Below are 16,920 nucleotides of genomic sequence, written 5' to 3' on the forward strand. Positions count from 1 at the left end.
AGAAAATTTATTATATTGTTGTGTAAGTACCCATACGTTTATGCATGTTAGATGAATGTTTGGTTTTTTATTACTGAGGTTTCCTTACTGCAAAGATTAAAATCGAGCTGTACCAGATGAAACTAAAAAACAGGTTGCTATTTTACAATGTACAATAATTACATTTCACAAAAGATAGATTTGTGCCGTGTACCTCAGTTTTACGTTTGAAAGCTGATGCAGTGCCCACAATTCTGGAAGTCCAGAAGGACCATGTTATGAAGGTTGTATTCTAATATTAATTAGGTTTGTATTTTACAATGAAAATAATAATTTTAGGGACTGGACCAGATAGCAAATAAAAAAGTAAACATTATATCCCAATATATAATAAAGCCAGAACCACAGGTACTGAATTTTACATATTATTCTAGATGATTTGCTTTTATCTTGCTTTATGCAATAAAACATAACTTAGGTGTTAATTGAAATTCAATTTCTTAGACTCTTTTGGATACCAAATCATTAAGTAATGCAAACAGTGAAGTTACTGAACATGAGAAAACAAATTCCTCGCAGTCACCATCCCAACGGGCTGTCACACCAATTTCAAGTACAGTTAGATGTAGAAGGACTCTTTTTAAGGACGTTGAAGGCTTGTGTTCAACACAGATAACACCAAGAAAGCAAAAGTTGATGGTTATTGTGAAGAGGAAGCAGGGTCGCATAAGAAAATTACAAAAAGTTTGCAAACAAAAAGGGAAAAGGATTAAAACTTTAGAAAATATAGCAATGAATAATTGTTTCAAAGGTAAACAACAAGTAATTATAATTTGTATTTACCTCTAAACTAATAATTTTTTTCCTTGCAGGCATGCCATCTACCATATCTAACTTTATGATGTCTCAGATTCGTTGTGCCAAGCGCACAAGATTTTGAAAGATTTTTTACTTAAAAGTATATGTAGAATCGGAATCCCATGGTACTGTACAAGACTTGTCCGAAATTTAAGATCTGAAGCCAGCCGGCAAATGTCAGCACGCACAAAAAGAAAAATTTTGCATAAATAGTAACAATACCATTAAATGTCTACTTCTTGGACAATTCGTACACCTACAGTACCATCAAATTCTGATTCATTGGGTCCACATTTACAAACAACTTTGTCCTCTTGCATAATGTTTTGTTTCAGTTTTCTTGGAATCCCTATGATCTAATGTTACTAGTTCTCATTCAGTCTGTGTTTGTTATGAAAAGATGTGGCATAGCATTATTATTATTGTGAATCTTTGTTGTACTTATGCAAATACAATTTGACAAAGCTCAATTTTTGTTTCAATTATTTTTCTACATGTTTAAAAACATTTCAAATTAAATTTTAATTCAAAATTAAAAATCCCGCTATTCGTCGGCCAAGAGCGCCACCTAGGTACGTTTTATATCGCGATGAGAGAGAAGAACAACAACTGTTTCTCTCGTCTACCACTTCCAGATTATTGAGTTGCGTGTCTGGTGTGGTCTGTGTTACACAGTTATCTGTTATAAATCGACTCAGATGAATATTCTATTATTTAGATGTACAATATAAGGAAAATACTAGAAAATTATGTCAATTTTATATGATATAATCAAGAAGTTCTATTTCTGTGGAAGGATTACATATGATACATTGAACAAAATTTAATTATACTACACAATTCATATTATTTCTACGGAAAAGGAATCTGAACCTCACAAATCAGGAATTTTATCCATTATCAACGTAAGTATTTTTAAATTTTATATTGTTACTATTATTATTATTGGCCAATAATATGTAAAGGAACTGACCTGAGATGATAATATTTTGCAATATCAGATCTAAAACTTGCATTTACTTCTGTGAATTGTCAGTAACAAATCTTCAACTCATTGGATTAGTAACAAATCTTCAACTCATTGGATTTTCTTCAGTCCAGATATTTATCTTCCATTCATCTTTAATAATTCGCAATTATTTTGTATTTTGATTCAATTTTAACTTCTATTTCTTATAACTTTGCACTCCCCATTCTCTTTTCTGCTGATACTCTTTTCCAATAACTGATGCCTCTCCTTTTTTTTTTACCTAGTAACCATATAATATGACTGACTAGACTTTTGCTCTTGTCTCCTCACAATGTCCTTCACTTTTCAAACACTTGTCAGTTCTTATATTTATTTTTTTAAATAAACTTTTATTTCATTAATAGTTTATGAATTTTCACTATTATGGGTCATTTTGGCAACAGTTTCATATATTTTTTTAAAAAAAATCAATCTTCCACTAAGTTTTATATTAATTTATAATTTATAATTATAATATATTATAATATTATAACATTATTCTATGATACAAATTATGATTTGTACATATGCAATCCTTTTAGAATATATCATTTTTAATAAATAATTCCTTATATATAAAATAACTATAATTAATTAACTTGCAAATATCAATTCAATTTCTTTTATTTTTTTATCGATTTTCTGCCTTTAGTTTAATTATTATCTTTAGTAAAACTAATCTCAATAAATTATAAATTTTCATTATGTACCTACTTGCTTTTAGATTTCTGATCATTTCAATTCCCCCCCATAATTAAAATTTATAATTTCACTATCCATAATCAATTCTTTATGAATTCCAATTAAATTATCTATTTAATAATGTATAAAACTCCCTATCACTAATAATTGTATGAAGTCTTCAAACTCAATTTCTTTAATATATCTGTAGTTTCTATTTCCAATCTTTTATCCATCAATCCAATTTCAATTAATCAACATTCTTATTTAAAATACTATGATTATCTTTTTCCTACTTTATACTATTCTCTCTATTCCTATAATTATCGTTTATTTCGCCATATTATTATAATAATAATCTTCATATTTCTCCCCCCATTTCTATAATTTCCCCTTTTATTTAACAATTCGCATTTTTCAATATTATCATCATATTCTTATTTCTCTCTTTTCAATTCTATAATTATTCATATATCTTTATTTTCTTTATTATAATATTATATCATTAATAACAATATAACTCAATCATCCTACCTATATCATATTTCGTCAGTTTCTTCATTTACTTTTCATAATATCTCATTAATTATCACAGTATGTTAAATAAAATCATCATAATATCATTTTTAGATAATTGATCCACAATTTTGTTACTAATTAAAGTTACTTCAGATCCTGTATCTATTAAAACTTTGCATTCAATATTCCCAATTTTACCCTCTATAAAAATTAAATTGAATTTATTATGGTTTTCAAAAAATTCCCCATTATTTATGAATTCGCGTGGATGTTCATATCTAGAATAGATAACATTATGTACATGGGAGCGATTTATGCAAAATTTCTATCCTCATCTTGTTGAACAAGTTCCTCATCTCTTTCCTTATGTATCATAACATTTACTTGTCTCACACTTTCCCTTTCATTTGGACTGTTGGCATTATTATCCCTGTTATTATCAGATCTTTGATCCCTATCAAAATTGTACTCATCTCTTCTGAAATTACCCCTATCCTGTTGCTGCAAATTCCTACTTCTATTTCCATTATAAACTCCCCTGTCATATTGTCTATTGAAATCATCCCCGTTTCTGTGACTACTATTCCTGAAATTATTCTGTCCATTATATCTTCCTCTGTCTCCATTTCCAAAATTCCTGTCCACATTTCTTTGATATCTTCTGTTTTCGAAGTTCCTGTTTCCATAATTTGTATTTCCATATCTATCGTAATGATCTTTTCTAAAAAATCCATTTCCATTTTCACCCTGTCTATCATTTCGTATATCTTCATATCTATTTTCACTTTGATATCTATTAATTCCGTTTCCATTTTGTATACTCCTTTCAACTCTTTGTAAATAACTTGACATATTATCCATAGTCTTTATATTATGTAGAACTATCGTTTCAGACATCTCAGCATTAAAATGTCTTCCTACATATAAAACTAATTCTTCCTCCTTCATTGCTGGTTCTAGATATTGTGCTATATTATAAAGTTGCATAGCATAAGAATTTAAATTTTTATTTTTATTGTAGTCAAATTTTCCGAAATACAACCGTTCTCGAAAATTGGCCTGTTGAATTTCCCCCCAGAAATACATTAAAAATTGTGTTTCAAAACCTTCCATATCTATAATCTGCTCTTCTTTATTGCAAAACCACATTAGTGCATGTCCTGATAACATTCCCCTAATTATTATTTTCATCTCCATCAAATCCTTTATTCCTTTCATTTTACTCTTCACTATTTTCATAAAAACTTTAGGGTGAATTGTATTTATATTTCCATCAAATTTTACCCCTATTTCCACATTTCCTGTACACATTATGCCTACTCCATTTCGTCTTATTTTATCTTCTATATCTTCCACAGTTTCCCGCAATTTCTTATTTATCTCCTCCAATTCCCTATTAAATTGCTTGCCTATAGTCTCATTTCTTTTAGCGCATGTCCCTGTTTTTTCTTCTACTCTAACATCTAAGTCTTTAATTTTTTTATTGAAATTTTCTTGATATTCCTGCATTACTTCTTCATTTTGTCTTGTAACTTCCATTAGTATTGTTTCTGGTAAATTTTCTTCTATGCATTTTCCTAATGCTTGAACCTCTTCCACTACCTTTTTTTCAATTTCTTCTCTGATTTTGATCCCTTTTTCTTGGATCTCTATTCTTAGATTCTTATTTTGATGTTCCATATTTTCTTGCACCTTATCAATTCTTTTTTTAAAATCTTCATTTTCTTGTCTAAGTTTCTTAATTTCCTTCAAACCTTCAATTTTAACCTCTTCAATTTTCCTCTCCAATCTATTCATATTTCCATTAATATTATCCATCTTTTCATTAAAATCTCCCCTCATATTATTCATATCTTGTTTAATTTCTCCCCTCATACTAATCAAAAATTCCATTAATTGATCATTATTGTTTCTTTGTTGTCTCCTATCCTCCTGTTCTTCCAATTCATCCCCTGTCACATTTCCATCTGATTGTTCTCTTCCTTGTTCTAAATACTGCACCTCAAAATCACCACTTCTATGCCTTCGTTCTTCCTTTTCCTCTTCTGATCTTTCTTCTGTACCTTCCTGTTTTCCATTTCTTAAGTTCATTTTCCTTTCCATGATTTCTTTGTTTATTTTTATTTTTAGTGATGTGTTATTATTATTTAAGAGCCCACGTTTTTCGTTTTATGTGAGCCCCACGTTTTTCGTTTTATGTGAGCCCCACGTTGGGCGCCAATTTGTAATTATATTTATTTCTACCTCTATTATTGTTTTTATTTTTCTATTGTTGTCGCTAGCACATTATTTGCCGGGCATGAAACTCATTCTCTCTTTGAGTTCTGGCATAAATAAATAACTTATGGATGTTTTTCCTTTTAACAAATCAATAAAAGTTTTATGTTAAAAGTTAATTGTATTATTTTTAATTCAAATAAAGTTTAATAAAATGTAGTTGAGTACGCCTATGAGTCTAACCTGAAGTTAGCCGTTCCTCTAATTTAATAATTCTACACAGTTATCTGTTATAAATCGACTCAGATGAATATTCTATTATTTAGATGTACAATATAAGGAAAGTACTAGAAAATTATGTCAATTTTATATGATATAATCAAGAAGTTCTATTTCTGTGGAAGGATTACATATTATACATTGAACAAAATTTAATTATACTACACAATTCATATTATTTCTACGGAAAAGGAATCTTAACCTCACAAATCAGGAATTTTATCCATTATCAACGTAAGTATAGGTAATATTCCTTTTTTTTCTTTTTTTTTTTTTAAATTATTTTATATTATTACTATTATTATTATTGACCAATAATATGTGAAGGAACTGACCTGAGATGATATCTTGCAATATCAGATCTAAAACTTGCATTTACTTCTGTGAATTGTCAGTAACAAATCTTCAACTCATGGGATTTTCTTCAGTCCAGATATTTATCTTCCATTCATCTTTAATAATTCGCAATTATTTTGTATTTTGATTCAATTTTAACTTCTATTTCTTATAACTTTGCACTCCCCATTCTCTTTTCTGCTGATACTCTTTTCCAATAACTGATGCCTCTCTTTTTTTTTTACCTAGTAACCATATAATATGACTGACTAGACTTTTGCTCTTGTCTCCTCACAATGTCCTTCACTTTTCAAACACTTGTCAGTTCTTATATTTATTTTTTTAAATAAACTTTTATTTCATTAATAGTTTATGAATTTTCACTATTATGGGTCATTTTGGCAACAGTTTCATATATTTTTTTAAAAAAAATCAATCTTCCACTAAGTTTTATATTAATTTATAATTTATAATTATAATATATTATAATATTATAACATTATTCTATGATACAAATTATGATTTGTACATATGCAATCCTTTTAGAATATATCATTTTTAATAAATAATTCCTTATATATAAAATAACTATAATTAATTAACTTGCAAATATCAATTCAATTTCTTTTATTTTTTTATCGATTTTCTGCCTTTAGTTTAATTATTATCTTTAGTAAAACTAATCTCAATAAATTATAAATTTTCATTATGTACCTACTTGCTTTTAGATTTCTGATCATTTCAATTCCCCCCCATAATTAAAATTTATAATTTCACTATCCATAATCAATTCTTTATGAATTCCAATTAAATTATCTATTTAATAATGTATAAAACTCCCTATCACTAATAATTGTATGAAGTCTTCAAACTCAATTTCTTTAATATATCTGTAGTTTCTATTTCCAATCTTTTATCCATCAATCCAATTTCAATTAATCAACATTCTTATTTAAAATACTGTGATTATCTTTTTCCTACTTTATACTATTCTCTCTATTCCTATAATTATCGTTTATTTCGCCATATTATTATAATAATAATCTTCATATTTCTCCCCCCATTTCTATAATTTCCCCTTTTATTTAATATTTATATATATATATATATATATTATATATATATATATATATATATATATATATATATATATATATATATATATATATATATATATATATATGTTCTAACAAAAAAATGTGTTTGTAAGAACGGAATTTTTTTGCAAAACTACTAGGAAATATAAATGATTGATTTTTCTTAGATTATATTGTAAAATACAAATTGAGAAAAACCCTGTATATCATAATTCATAAAAGTAATTTGATCAGGTGGGTGATTTTTTACTTGGAATTGAGATATTTTTTCTGAAGTCCATTTTGAAAATTTGATTCTATTGATATAATTTTCATTTATAACTAACTCACTTAAGTCGAATAAATTATAACATCTTGGGTTATATAACTTTGATTTTATAATACCGGATACCATCAAAAATTGTGGACTTGATATTATACGAGAAGAAAAATTTCAGTGGCTGAAGTAATAAAAGTTTTCCTGAGTAGTTAATTTTATAATTTTTCTTTATTGTTCATACATATTAATATTTAGAAAAAGAATTACAATTTATGTTTTTGTTTCAGGTGTTGGTGCGCGATTCTACGCGAAATTCTAACCCGTTAACGAAACGAAAGGTAAATGTAGTTAGTGCACTTCGATAATGCGGTTTGCCAAAAGGTAGGTGATTGGATTGGATTGGATAAATAACAAAAAAAAATGATTTTTTTCAATCTTCATAACAAATATTTCAAACTTCATATTTTGACATTTCCAATATTGTAAATCAAGTAAATTTTTCTCCCTCAATTGTTCCAAAATTTATGCCGAGAAATTGATATTTTCTACAAAAATTTAATGTAACACAATTTTAATATGATATACGAGGTATATCCACAAAGAAAGTTCCAATTGGTTATAAAAAACATACGTGTACGGGTCAGAAAACATTTTTTATATTAACCTAATTTTCTATGTTGTTTCCAAAATTTTGTAGATACTGTCACAAGTTTTTGTATGCCTTCTTCATGGTAGGTTGCCGCATGTGTTTGGAACCATATTGTAACATGTTCTTTCAGCTCTTCGTCAAAGTTGAAGTGTTGATCATCAGAGGAAAGATTTCAGGTGTAAAAAGAGATGAAAGTCGGTAGAAGCGAGGTCCGAGCTATACGGAGGATGATCAAACACACCCCAGCCAAATTCTTGGAGCAGTTTTTATGTCACGTCACTGTGTGAGATGGGGCATTATCGTGAAAAAAAAAACAAAAACCATTTGACAGTAATCCTCGGAGATTGCTCTGTTTCTTAATTTCAACGCATGTGCCTAAATCAAAAGGCAAAAATTTGGGGTATCGTAAGATACGAAAATTTCATCCCCTATGATTATCCAAAACATAGGTTTTCATTGTAACTTAGAAATGGAAATTGTGGATGTACCTCGTATGAAGGAAATACTAAAATCAGTTATTGAAACTTTTAATTCAAATTTTCCTAAAATTTTCGATCCGAATTATTGCATCAAATTTTGATTGAAATGATTTTTTTTTGTTATTTATTGAGTGAGCAGAACTTTGATAAATTGTTGTTGGTTTTTGTGTTTTTCGGAATTCTAGGAATATTTTATTGAGATTTATATAGTTACAGATTTTAATTAATGAAGAAAAATAGATTGAATTTATTTTTGAATAACTTTTTTAACATTCAGAAACAAACATCCAATTAAACTTATAAAACTATGTTTTCGAAATCTTTAGGGATCTTTTGAAATATAAAGTTAAATTTGAATATTTTATTTGTTGTTGTCGATAGAATTGATCATGTTGTGTTTAGAATTTCGTGTAAAAATTAGGGAAATGGAATGAAATATGTAATCGAAATATACAGGAAACAGTTTGAAAAATTAATATCTAAGAAAGATCTAAATCAATCTATAACTTTAATTTAAAGGAATCATTTGAAAACAATACGTATATAAAAGTATCTAATTCTGAATTTACAACTTTCTTGTAGTTACACAAGCTTCAAAATATGTGATGATATATGTCATCGCCTGGTTATCACTCTGTATAATTCAAAATTTGACATATTAAAATCTAGTATCTATATTTTATGACTTTGATTATGATTAATTATAATTCACATATCGAGAATTTATAAAAGGTATAATATATTTGAAAAACAACACAAGCGGTGCAGTTTTGGAACCCTTTTTATCAGTTTGTAGAATAGTTTGTTTACATTATATCGAGGGTTTAATACCGATAACGAAAAATGACCCTGCAGCCCTTCACGATGTCTTTGTTCCAAGAATTGTTTGTTTCGAATATATTTTTTTTAATATTTATGAGATTACGTTCAACAGAATTCTTAGAGAGATAAGAACCACCCTATACTATGAGAAATTTTAAAATCACAGTATTCTACATAAATAATCGATGGTAATACCATGATAACTATACATGTTGAGGGTTTATTACTGATAACGAAAATTGACCGTGCAGCACCTTTTTAGATGTCTTTATCTTTGTTAGAAGAATTTCTTATTTACTTCACACTTCGAATTTATTTTTGATATTCATGAGAAAAATAACGTTTAATAGAAAATTTTCTGACATCGTTTGTCTAATTTGGGGATGAGGACCCTAACCAAGATAACACTAATGTTTTGATTTATATGCAGCTATTCTTATGAAACTTGAAATAAATTTCAGTAACATTGTTCTAAGTTCTACGTTTTTCAATTAAGAAAAATTTTCATGTACTTGTAATCACTAATGAAAGTACTAATTCGAAAAACGAAGATATATCGTAGAAAAATTATAAAGTATATACATAGTGTCTTAAAGCAGCGGTTCTTAACCTATTGAGTCGCGAAGCATATTTCTTGGGTCGCGCTGAGTCGAACCAAAAAAGTTAGTAATACACCAAATAATAAGTAATACCAACACCTCCTAGAAGAGTTATTCCCTAATACAATGTTTCGGTTTTACCGCTCTTCGCGAATGGCCTTCCGGAAGTGACGTCCAATTCCTGTCCTGAAGCTCTTCTAGGAGGTGTTGGTAAAAATAATACACACGCCATTGCATTGCATGCGCGCAGACTCAGTAAACGTGAAGACAAGCAATTATTATTATTATAATAGTAGAGTGATCACCCTAATAATGGCAAAACGTGAATACAAGGAAGCATTTTTAGAATTAGGTTTTACTTGCATTTATGATCGAGGAGTGAACAAGCCGCGATGCGTGTTGTGCAGTGAAATATTAAGTAATGAATCGATGAAACCGAACAAACTTAAAAGACATTTTGATGCAAAACAGAAAAATTTTTCCTTTGAGGGAAAAGATCGTACTTTCTTTGAAAGAAAAGAAGCCCATTTAAAAAGACAGCGTTTGGATGTGGTTTTATAAATTCTGCTAAACAAGCTACACTTGCTTCTTTTTATGTGACTTGGCATATTGAAAAACAAAAGAAACCCCATAATATTGTTGAATAACTTATAAAACCTGCTGCCATTGACATGGCACCTATCATGTGCGAAGATGAAAGTTCAAAAAAATTACAAAAGATACCATTATCAAATACAATTCCTTTACGAATTAATGATATGTCATTTGATATTAAGAATCAACTTATTTCTGCTATAAAAATTGCTGGTTTATTTAGTATTCAACCGGATGAAACGACAGATGTAAGTAAAGATGCTCAACTCATGGTTTACGTTCGGTATTCAGGTTTAACAGATATACAGGAGGACATTTTATTTTTCAAACCAATGTCCACAACAACTAGAAGTGAAGATATTTTTCTTATGGTCGATTCGTTTTTTAAGGATTAAATTGGAATCAGTGTTTCAGTATTTGCACCGACGGTGCAGCTGCCATGACAGCATCTCAAAACGGATTTTCGACGAGAGCAAAACAAATGAATCCACAAATTATATCGATTCATTGTTTGTTACATAGACAAAATCTTGCTTCAAAAAAATTATCACCCGAATTATGTATCGTTTTGGATGAAATTGTTGCGGTAGTCAATTTTATCAAATCAAAAGCTCTTAACTGTAGAATTTTCCGCGAACTGTGTTTCGAATTTGGTGCAGAATACGAACATTTATTATATTATTTTGAAGTTAGATGGCTACCCGGGGCAAAGTTGTTCAAAGAGTATTATCATTGCGGACAGAAGTCGAATTTTTTTGAGAGAAAAGAAACACCCATTAGCATCTAAATTCTCCGAGTTGAAGTGGATTACTCAAGTTGTTTATTTGTCAGATATTTTATTTGAAATAAATAATCTAAATACGTCTATGCAATGACGTAATCATACTATTATTGAATTAACTGAAAAAATTACATGTTTTAAAAATAAACTCAAATTATGGAGAAATAAGGTTGAAGTAAAGAAACTTGTTTCATTCCCGACTATTAATTTGTCTTGTTGAAGACAATAATATTGATATCACAGATTTTGAAATACAGAAAATTATTATTAATCATTTGGAAAAACTAATAGCAGACTTTGATCGATATTTCCCTGCAGACGATGTTTTCAAATATAATTGGGTTCGAATGCCATTTAATTCTTATGTAAGTGATTTGCATGAGGAATTTGTTAATATTAATCAATTAATAGAAATACAAAGTGACCAAGCACTTCGATACAATTTCTACAAAAACACTGAATCTTAATGTGCTTTCTAGTTAAAATTAAAAACCGAAAAGCCAATAATTGTTAAAGAAGCCCTAAAAGTATCATTGCCCTTTTCAACAACATATATGTGTGAGGCTGGTTTTTCGGCTCTGTGTGTAATCAAAAACAATTACCGGAACAAGTTAAATCCTGAAATAGATATAAGGTGCTCCTTGACAAGCATTCAAACGAGGTTTGAAGATCATTCAAAATGTATTCAAGCACAAAGTTCTCATTGAAACTGTATGACTTGCATTTAAAATTTAAAAGACTTAGGTAACATAATTATGTATTGATATTTCTTTTTATTTTATTTTTTTAGGAATAAGTTAAAATGTCTATTATTATTATTAAAAACACTTGATTATTAATTAATTTTCCTTGGATCGAAAAGTACTTTTGTTTATCTCTATTATTAAAAAAATAAATAAAAAATTTGTAAGTTAAAAAAATCATCATCGTAGGATTGAAGATTTTTTAAAAATACGATCTAAAATAAAACAATGAAAAAATTGGACGGTTTGGAACACGTATATTTTGAAAGAAGTTGCCAATGTGAATTTTTTTTTTTCGATTAAAAAAAAACGTTATTTTTTCAAAATATCTAAAAAACTATTTGATCAAAATTTTGCTTGTTTTTAAACTCATGTAGCTTGAAAAGTAAACGAGATATAAGCGTTTAAAATATTGATTTCAATGCTAAAGAAGAGTCTTTTTTATTATTAATTAATTAATTCTCTGAAGAAAACGGCATAGAAGGGTTTTAACTCTCAAAAAGCTTAAAAGGAAGCCGAGTTATTATTAAAAAACTGAATACATTGATAGATAATGCTGGAAAATCACGAAACGTTTTGATCTTTTTGGAATATTTATTTTTTTATACATCTCCTTTGTATTTATATATCTGGACTCCCAAATGTATAAATGCATGTAAAAAAATAATATATATATATATATATATATATATATATATATATATATATATATATATATATATATATATATATATATATATATATATATATTCATTGATATTTATAGAGGGTAAAAAATTGTAGAAATATTTCATTAAATCATTTTCTTAACGAAATCCATCACTTTAAGCTCTCAAAAAAATTTTTCCTTAATTAAATTAAAAACTTATGTATCAGGTTTGTTATATTTAAATTATATATATTTTTATGTATATATATATATACACATATAATATATATAATATATATATGTATATATATATATATAGGGGGTAAAAAATTGTAGAAATATTTCATTAAATCAGAAGCAACAATTCTTTTTCATTTTCTTAACGAAATCCATCACTTTAAGCTTTCAAAAAAATTTTTCTTTAATTAAATTAAAAACTTATGTATCAGGTTTGTTATATTTAAATTATATATATTTTTTCTACTCAAAATCGAAAATAATGATTTCATACTTTCAGCAGTTCTTTAAATAACTGTATTAGGGTAGTTACATATAAAAAATAGAAATATCACTCACATTGTAAAAAACAACATAATGAGCCCAATAACTGCTTCCATTTAGTAATTGGCATTTTTTTCCATTCTGAGGGGTGATTTTTGATGGTTGCATTATTAAAAATATTGAGAGTCAGATTTCTGATACTTAAAGAAAAAAAATTCTCCTATTACGATCCAGAATAAAAAAAAATCATATTTTTTACCACATTTTTTAAATAATCTTTGTATGAGGGTTTGTTTTAAAGGGTAGGTGAGCTGTAAGATATCAAAATATAGTCTCAATACAAAACAATGAACATTAATTATATTTCAACATAACTACAGCTTTAATTCATTAGTTTTCAATTTATTGGAGTAAGAGGTGATTTTCACATTTTATCGAGGATACGATTTTTATAATTGTACAGATTAATCTAAAATGAGTGTATAACTTAATATAATTCAAAGACATGTTTAATAATCCAAATTTTAAAATTTATTTATTTTTAATAAGACAAAGAATGTATCAGAGCAAATATAATCTTAACAGCCATATAATATGACATTAGATAATTTAGCTTGCAATATTTAAGTTAAATAAACATGTATAAGCAAAGTATCGTTTTTAAATAGCTTTTTTATGGTGTATATAACTCGTTTTCTTTTTCGAGAGGTTGTTACGTTATCCTAGATAGACAGACAGGGTAGAGTACGATTGTTTCGGTAGCGTTACAGACAGGCCAAGAAATTTTAAAATTTCAGCGTTACGTAATTTATGAAAAGTCCCTTTACAACATATCATCAGATAACAAAAGAACACTTATCATTGGTGATTTTAATATTGACTGCCTAAAACCCACAACAGAGTCGAAGCTACTGTACAACCACCTGCAATCTAACTCAATGAACAGTGTAAGCACTACAGATCGACCAACATAGCTTTGCCTCTGAGATGCGCGAACGATAAACAAAGAGGGTTAGTGTGCGACAAAGAACGTCTTCGCCCTTTCACCGGGAAGTACAATCGAGAAAAAAATTTTAGTCGAAACCGTTGATTGAATGCAGTACCCGAATCAACGTCTAAACAAATTTGGTATCGGTCGACGATAACGATAAAACAGTAGAGGATAGGAATGCCAACATCCTTATTCATTCGCAAATAGAATATAATTAAAGGAATTATGCATAATCACTAGAGAGTATTTATTGTAGATGGATTAATAGTCACAACACATAGTGATATCCTTTGTACCTAATTGAATGTTCTATATTGTAATCCTAGTCAAAATTCATTTGAATAAAAGTTGAGGATTGGAATATATCATATTATTAGCAAGTATTTTGAGAAAAATTAAATTGATGATAATGTAATTATTAAATGATTATTTAACAATTTTTAAGAATTTTTTGAGTACTACTGCCTATAGATAATATGACTCCTACTGTTAACACATTCTCAGATTGTTTTTCGTCAGGTAGTTGTTCGAAGTAAACTTTTTTTGAGCTAAACTTACAACTAAAATAATAAAAAATATTAAAAAGCGTTAAATTCTACAAATTCTATAAAAAAAAATTTATTATTCCTTAAATATTTAACAATAACAAATTTGTAAACAAAAATAAAAAACCCAGACGAGGAATATTTAATTATAAAAATAATCATTTGTGGGATTCTGAAAATCCACATGCTATGAGGGAAACACATTTTCAGCTCGAGTTTAAGGTTAACATTTGGTGTAGTGTAATATGTGGGTATTTAATAGTTCCTTTTGAACTGCCAACCAATTTAAATGGACCTCCTTATTTAGATTTTCTTCAAGAACATTTACACGAATTACTAGAGCAAATACCTCTCGCTTTAAGACAAAATATGTAGTTTTTGCACGACGGAGCACCACCACATTATTCTTTACAAGTTCGTCAATACTTAAACGAACAGTTCCCGCATCGATGGATTGGTCGTGGAAGTGAGTTTGCTTGGCCACCAAGAGGCCCTGATTTCAATCCTTTGGATTTTTGAATTTGGTCGCAAATGAAGGCATTAGTTTACAAAGAAAAAATTACTTCTCTTCCACAACTGCGACGGAAAATAGAAGAAGCCGTGGATGTAATTAAAAATAATAGACAAGGATTATTTGATATTAAGAGATCTTTACGAAAGCGGATCATAAAGTGTATTGAAGAAAATGGTGGGCATTTTGAGAATTTGCTTCGAAGTTTTTTATTTTTGTTCACAAATTTGTTATTGTTACATATTTAAGGAATAATAAAAATTTTTTATGAAAAAATTAAAATTTATTGAATTTTTTAGGAGCAAATTTATTTTAAATTTATTAATTTAACGCTTTTTAATATTTTTTTATTTTAGTTGTAAGTTTAGCTCAAAAAAAGTTTACTTTGATTTAATTAACACAAATAAGTGTAACTAACGCCCTCTATTAGCAATGTTAAATTAGAGTGAAAATTATGATTCCTTATGCAAAAAAACGTAAAATTGCCAATTTTCAAAGAGAAATTAAAATAAATATCAAATAAAAAATTATTGCGAAAATAAAAATTTAAATTTAAACTTTGAACACCCCGTATCTCGGAAACTAGCAATATTTGCATAGGGCATGTTGAGCAGAATCATCATATTTTGAGGTCTAGAATCTACAGTTCAGAGATTGGACATTCTTAATGAATCACCCTGTATAAGTGGAAAGATCGCAGGGAGGTTTTCCCAATTTCTACGGAATTTGGAAGCGACTTGGTACCAACTGTTTCCAAAAGAGGTAGGGAGCAACTGAAACCACAGATAATTAACGAATATAATCAGTTTAAGAGTGATCAGATCAGAGTGATCATTGTGATCAGATCATTAGTTATTACAGTTATCACTTCGCTGGTATTCACATAATTCAAATTATGTTGATAAATGCATATATTATGCATTATGCACCAAAGAAGCTAAATCTCCATTGCCCAAAAGACGCAAAGGATAATACAAAAAGGCGCAGATGTAAGAACTGCTGGCAAACCCGGAGTGTGCGAAAAGCATCACTATATTTTTGTCCTCAATGTCCTGGAGAACCGGGATTGTGTATAACACCCTGTTTTAGACTTTACCACGAACAGTTGTAGATTTTATGGAATATTTTATATTTTATTATTATCCTTGATTGTTCAAATATACCTATAATTCATAATTCCAAGTGTTTTTATTATTTTATTGAAAAACTGTGAAGGACACGTTAGGCGTGTCGGTGGCACATTCCATTAGATATACTGAGTGCCTTGAACACGGCTCGAACAATTTTTTTGTCAATTTATACAAAAAAAATTGTTGTACATTAGTCTATTTGTATAAACAAAACCATATAACATAACTTAAAATTCATATTTTGGTAATCACTGCATGGCACACAGGTTGACATCTCCATGAGCTCATGGCAGTGAAAGTGTTAAGAAAGCGTTCAACACTGTGGACTGGAATATGCTCTTGGATATCCGGAATCGACTGGGGGTTAGAGGATTTGTATGGAATTGGTTCCGGAATTACCTTGAACACAGGTACCAGTATGTAAGCTACAATAATCAAAATAGCCTAACAAAGATGTGCATGTGTGGAATACCTCAGGGCTCGATAATACAACCAACTCTGTTCCTGGTTTATGTAAATTACTTGGCAATTTTACCTCTACATGGGAGGATAAGCTTGTATTCAGATGATACATTACTAACATACTTCACACAAACAGCTGAAGAAACAAAAAGGTGTATGAAGAGTGATCTGTAACTAGTCTCAGGTGGGTTTAACTACCTTAAACTGACATTAAATATACACCAAATACA

General features: G+C 28.5%; 4 protein-coding genes across 23 annotated transcripts in view; 3 read left to right on the top strand and 1 right to left on the bottom strand.

Annotated features, from left to right (window-relative positions):
- Window positions 1-16,920, top strand: part of LOC130900405 (ATP-binding cassette sub-family C member 10) — a 136,766-nt gene that overhangs the window by 115 nt on the left and 119,731 nt on the right. For 4 of the 20 annotated variants that reach the window (XM_057810973.1, XM_057810977.1, XM_057810987.1 and 1 more), the window contains exons 1-2: window positions 1,465-1,742; window positions 7,522-7,615. The gene's annotated coding sequence lies outside the window, so the exon portion shown is untranslated. Of the gene's footprint in view, window positions 1-1,464; window positions 1,743-5,511; window positions 5,787-7,521; window positions 7,616-16,920 lie in introns of those variants that run through there. The other 16 variants (XR_009060162.1, XM_057810986.1, XM_057810984.1 and 13 more) reach the window with 8 other exon arrangements.
- Window positions 8-1,307, top strand: LOC130900424 (uncharacterized). The gene is made up of 4 exons (XM_057811040.1): window positions 8-263; window positions 319-387; window positions 484-790; window positions 852-1,307. Exons 1-4 carry the CDS (start codon window positions 258-260, stop codon window positions 917-919), a joined length of 450 nt encoding a protein of 149 aa, XP_057667023.1. The 5' UTR covers window positions 8-257; the 3' UTR covers window positions 920-1,307.
- Window positions 3,359-5,149, bottom strand: LOC130900540 (uncharacterized protein PF3D7_1120000-like). Its single transcript, XM_057811235.1, has one exon. The coding sequence runs from the start codon at window positions 5,147-5,149 to the stop codon at window positions 3,359-3,361; it is 1,791 nt and encodes a 596-aa protein (XP_057667218.1).
- LOC130900541 (zinc finger BED domain-containing protein 5-like) lies at window positions 10,455-10,772 on the top strand. Its single transcript, XM_057811236.1, has one exon. The coding sequence runs from the start codon at window positions 10,455-10,457 to the stop codon at window positions 10,770-10,772; it is 318 nt and encodes a 105-aa protein (XP_057667219.1).

Source organism: Diorhabda carinulata, chromosome X, assembly GCF_026250575.1.
Source record: "Diorhabda carinulata isolate Delta chromosome X, icDioCari1.1, whole genome shotgun sequence".
Taxonomy (NCBI): Eukaryota; Metazoa; Arthropoda; class Insecta; order Coleoptera; family Chrysomelidae; genus Diorhabda; species Diorhabda carinulata.

Excerpts from the sequence above, each read along its gene's own strand:
- LOC130900541 (XM_057811236.1), top strand. The coding sequence starts at position 10,455 with ATGGCACCTATCATGTGCGAAGATGAAAGTTCAAAAAAATTACAAAAG.
- LOC130900540 (XM_057811235.1), bottom strand. The coding sequence starts at position 5,149 with ATGGAAAGGAAAATGAACTTAAGAAATGGAAAACAGGAAGGTACAGAA.
- LOC130900424 (XM_057811040.1), top strand. Across the intron at positions 388-483 it reads TAATAAAGCCAGAACCACAG|ACTCTTTTGGATACCAAATC; the intron begins GTACTGAATTTT and ends TCAATTTCTTAG. Across the intron at positions 791-851 it reads AATGAATAATTGTTTCAAAG|GCATGCCATCTACCATATCT; the intron begins GTAAACAACAAG and ends TTTTCCTTGCAG.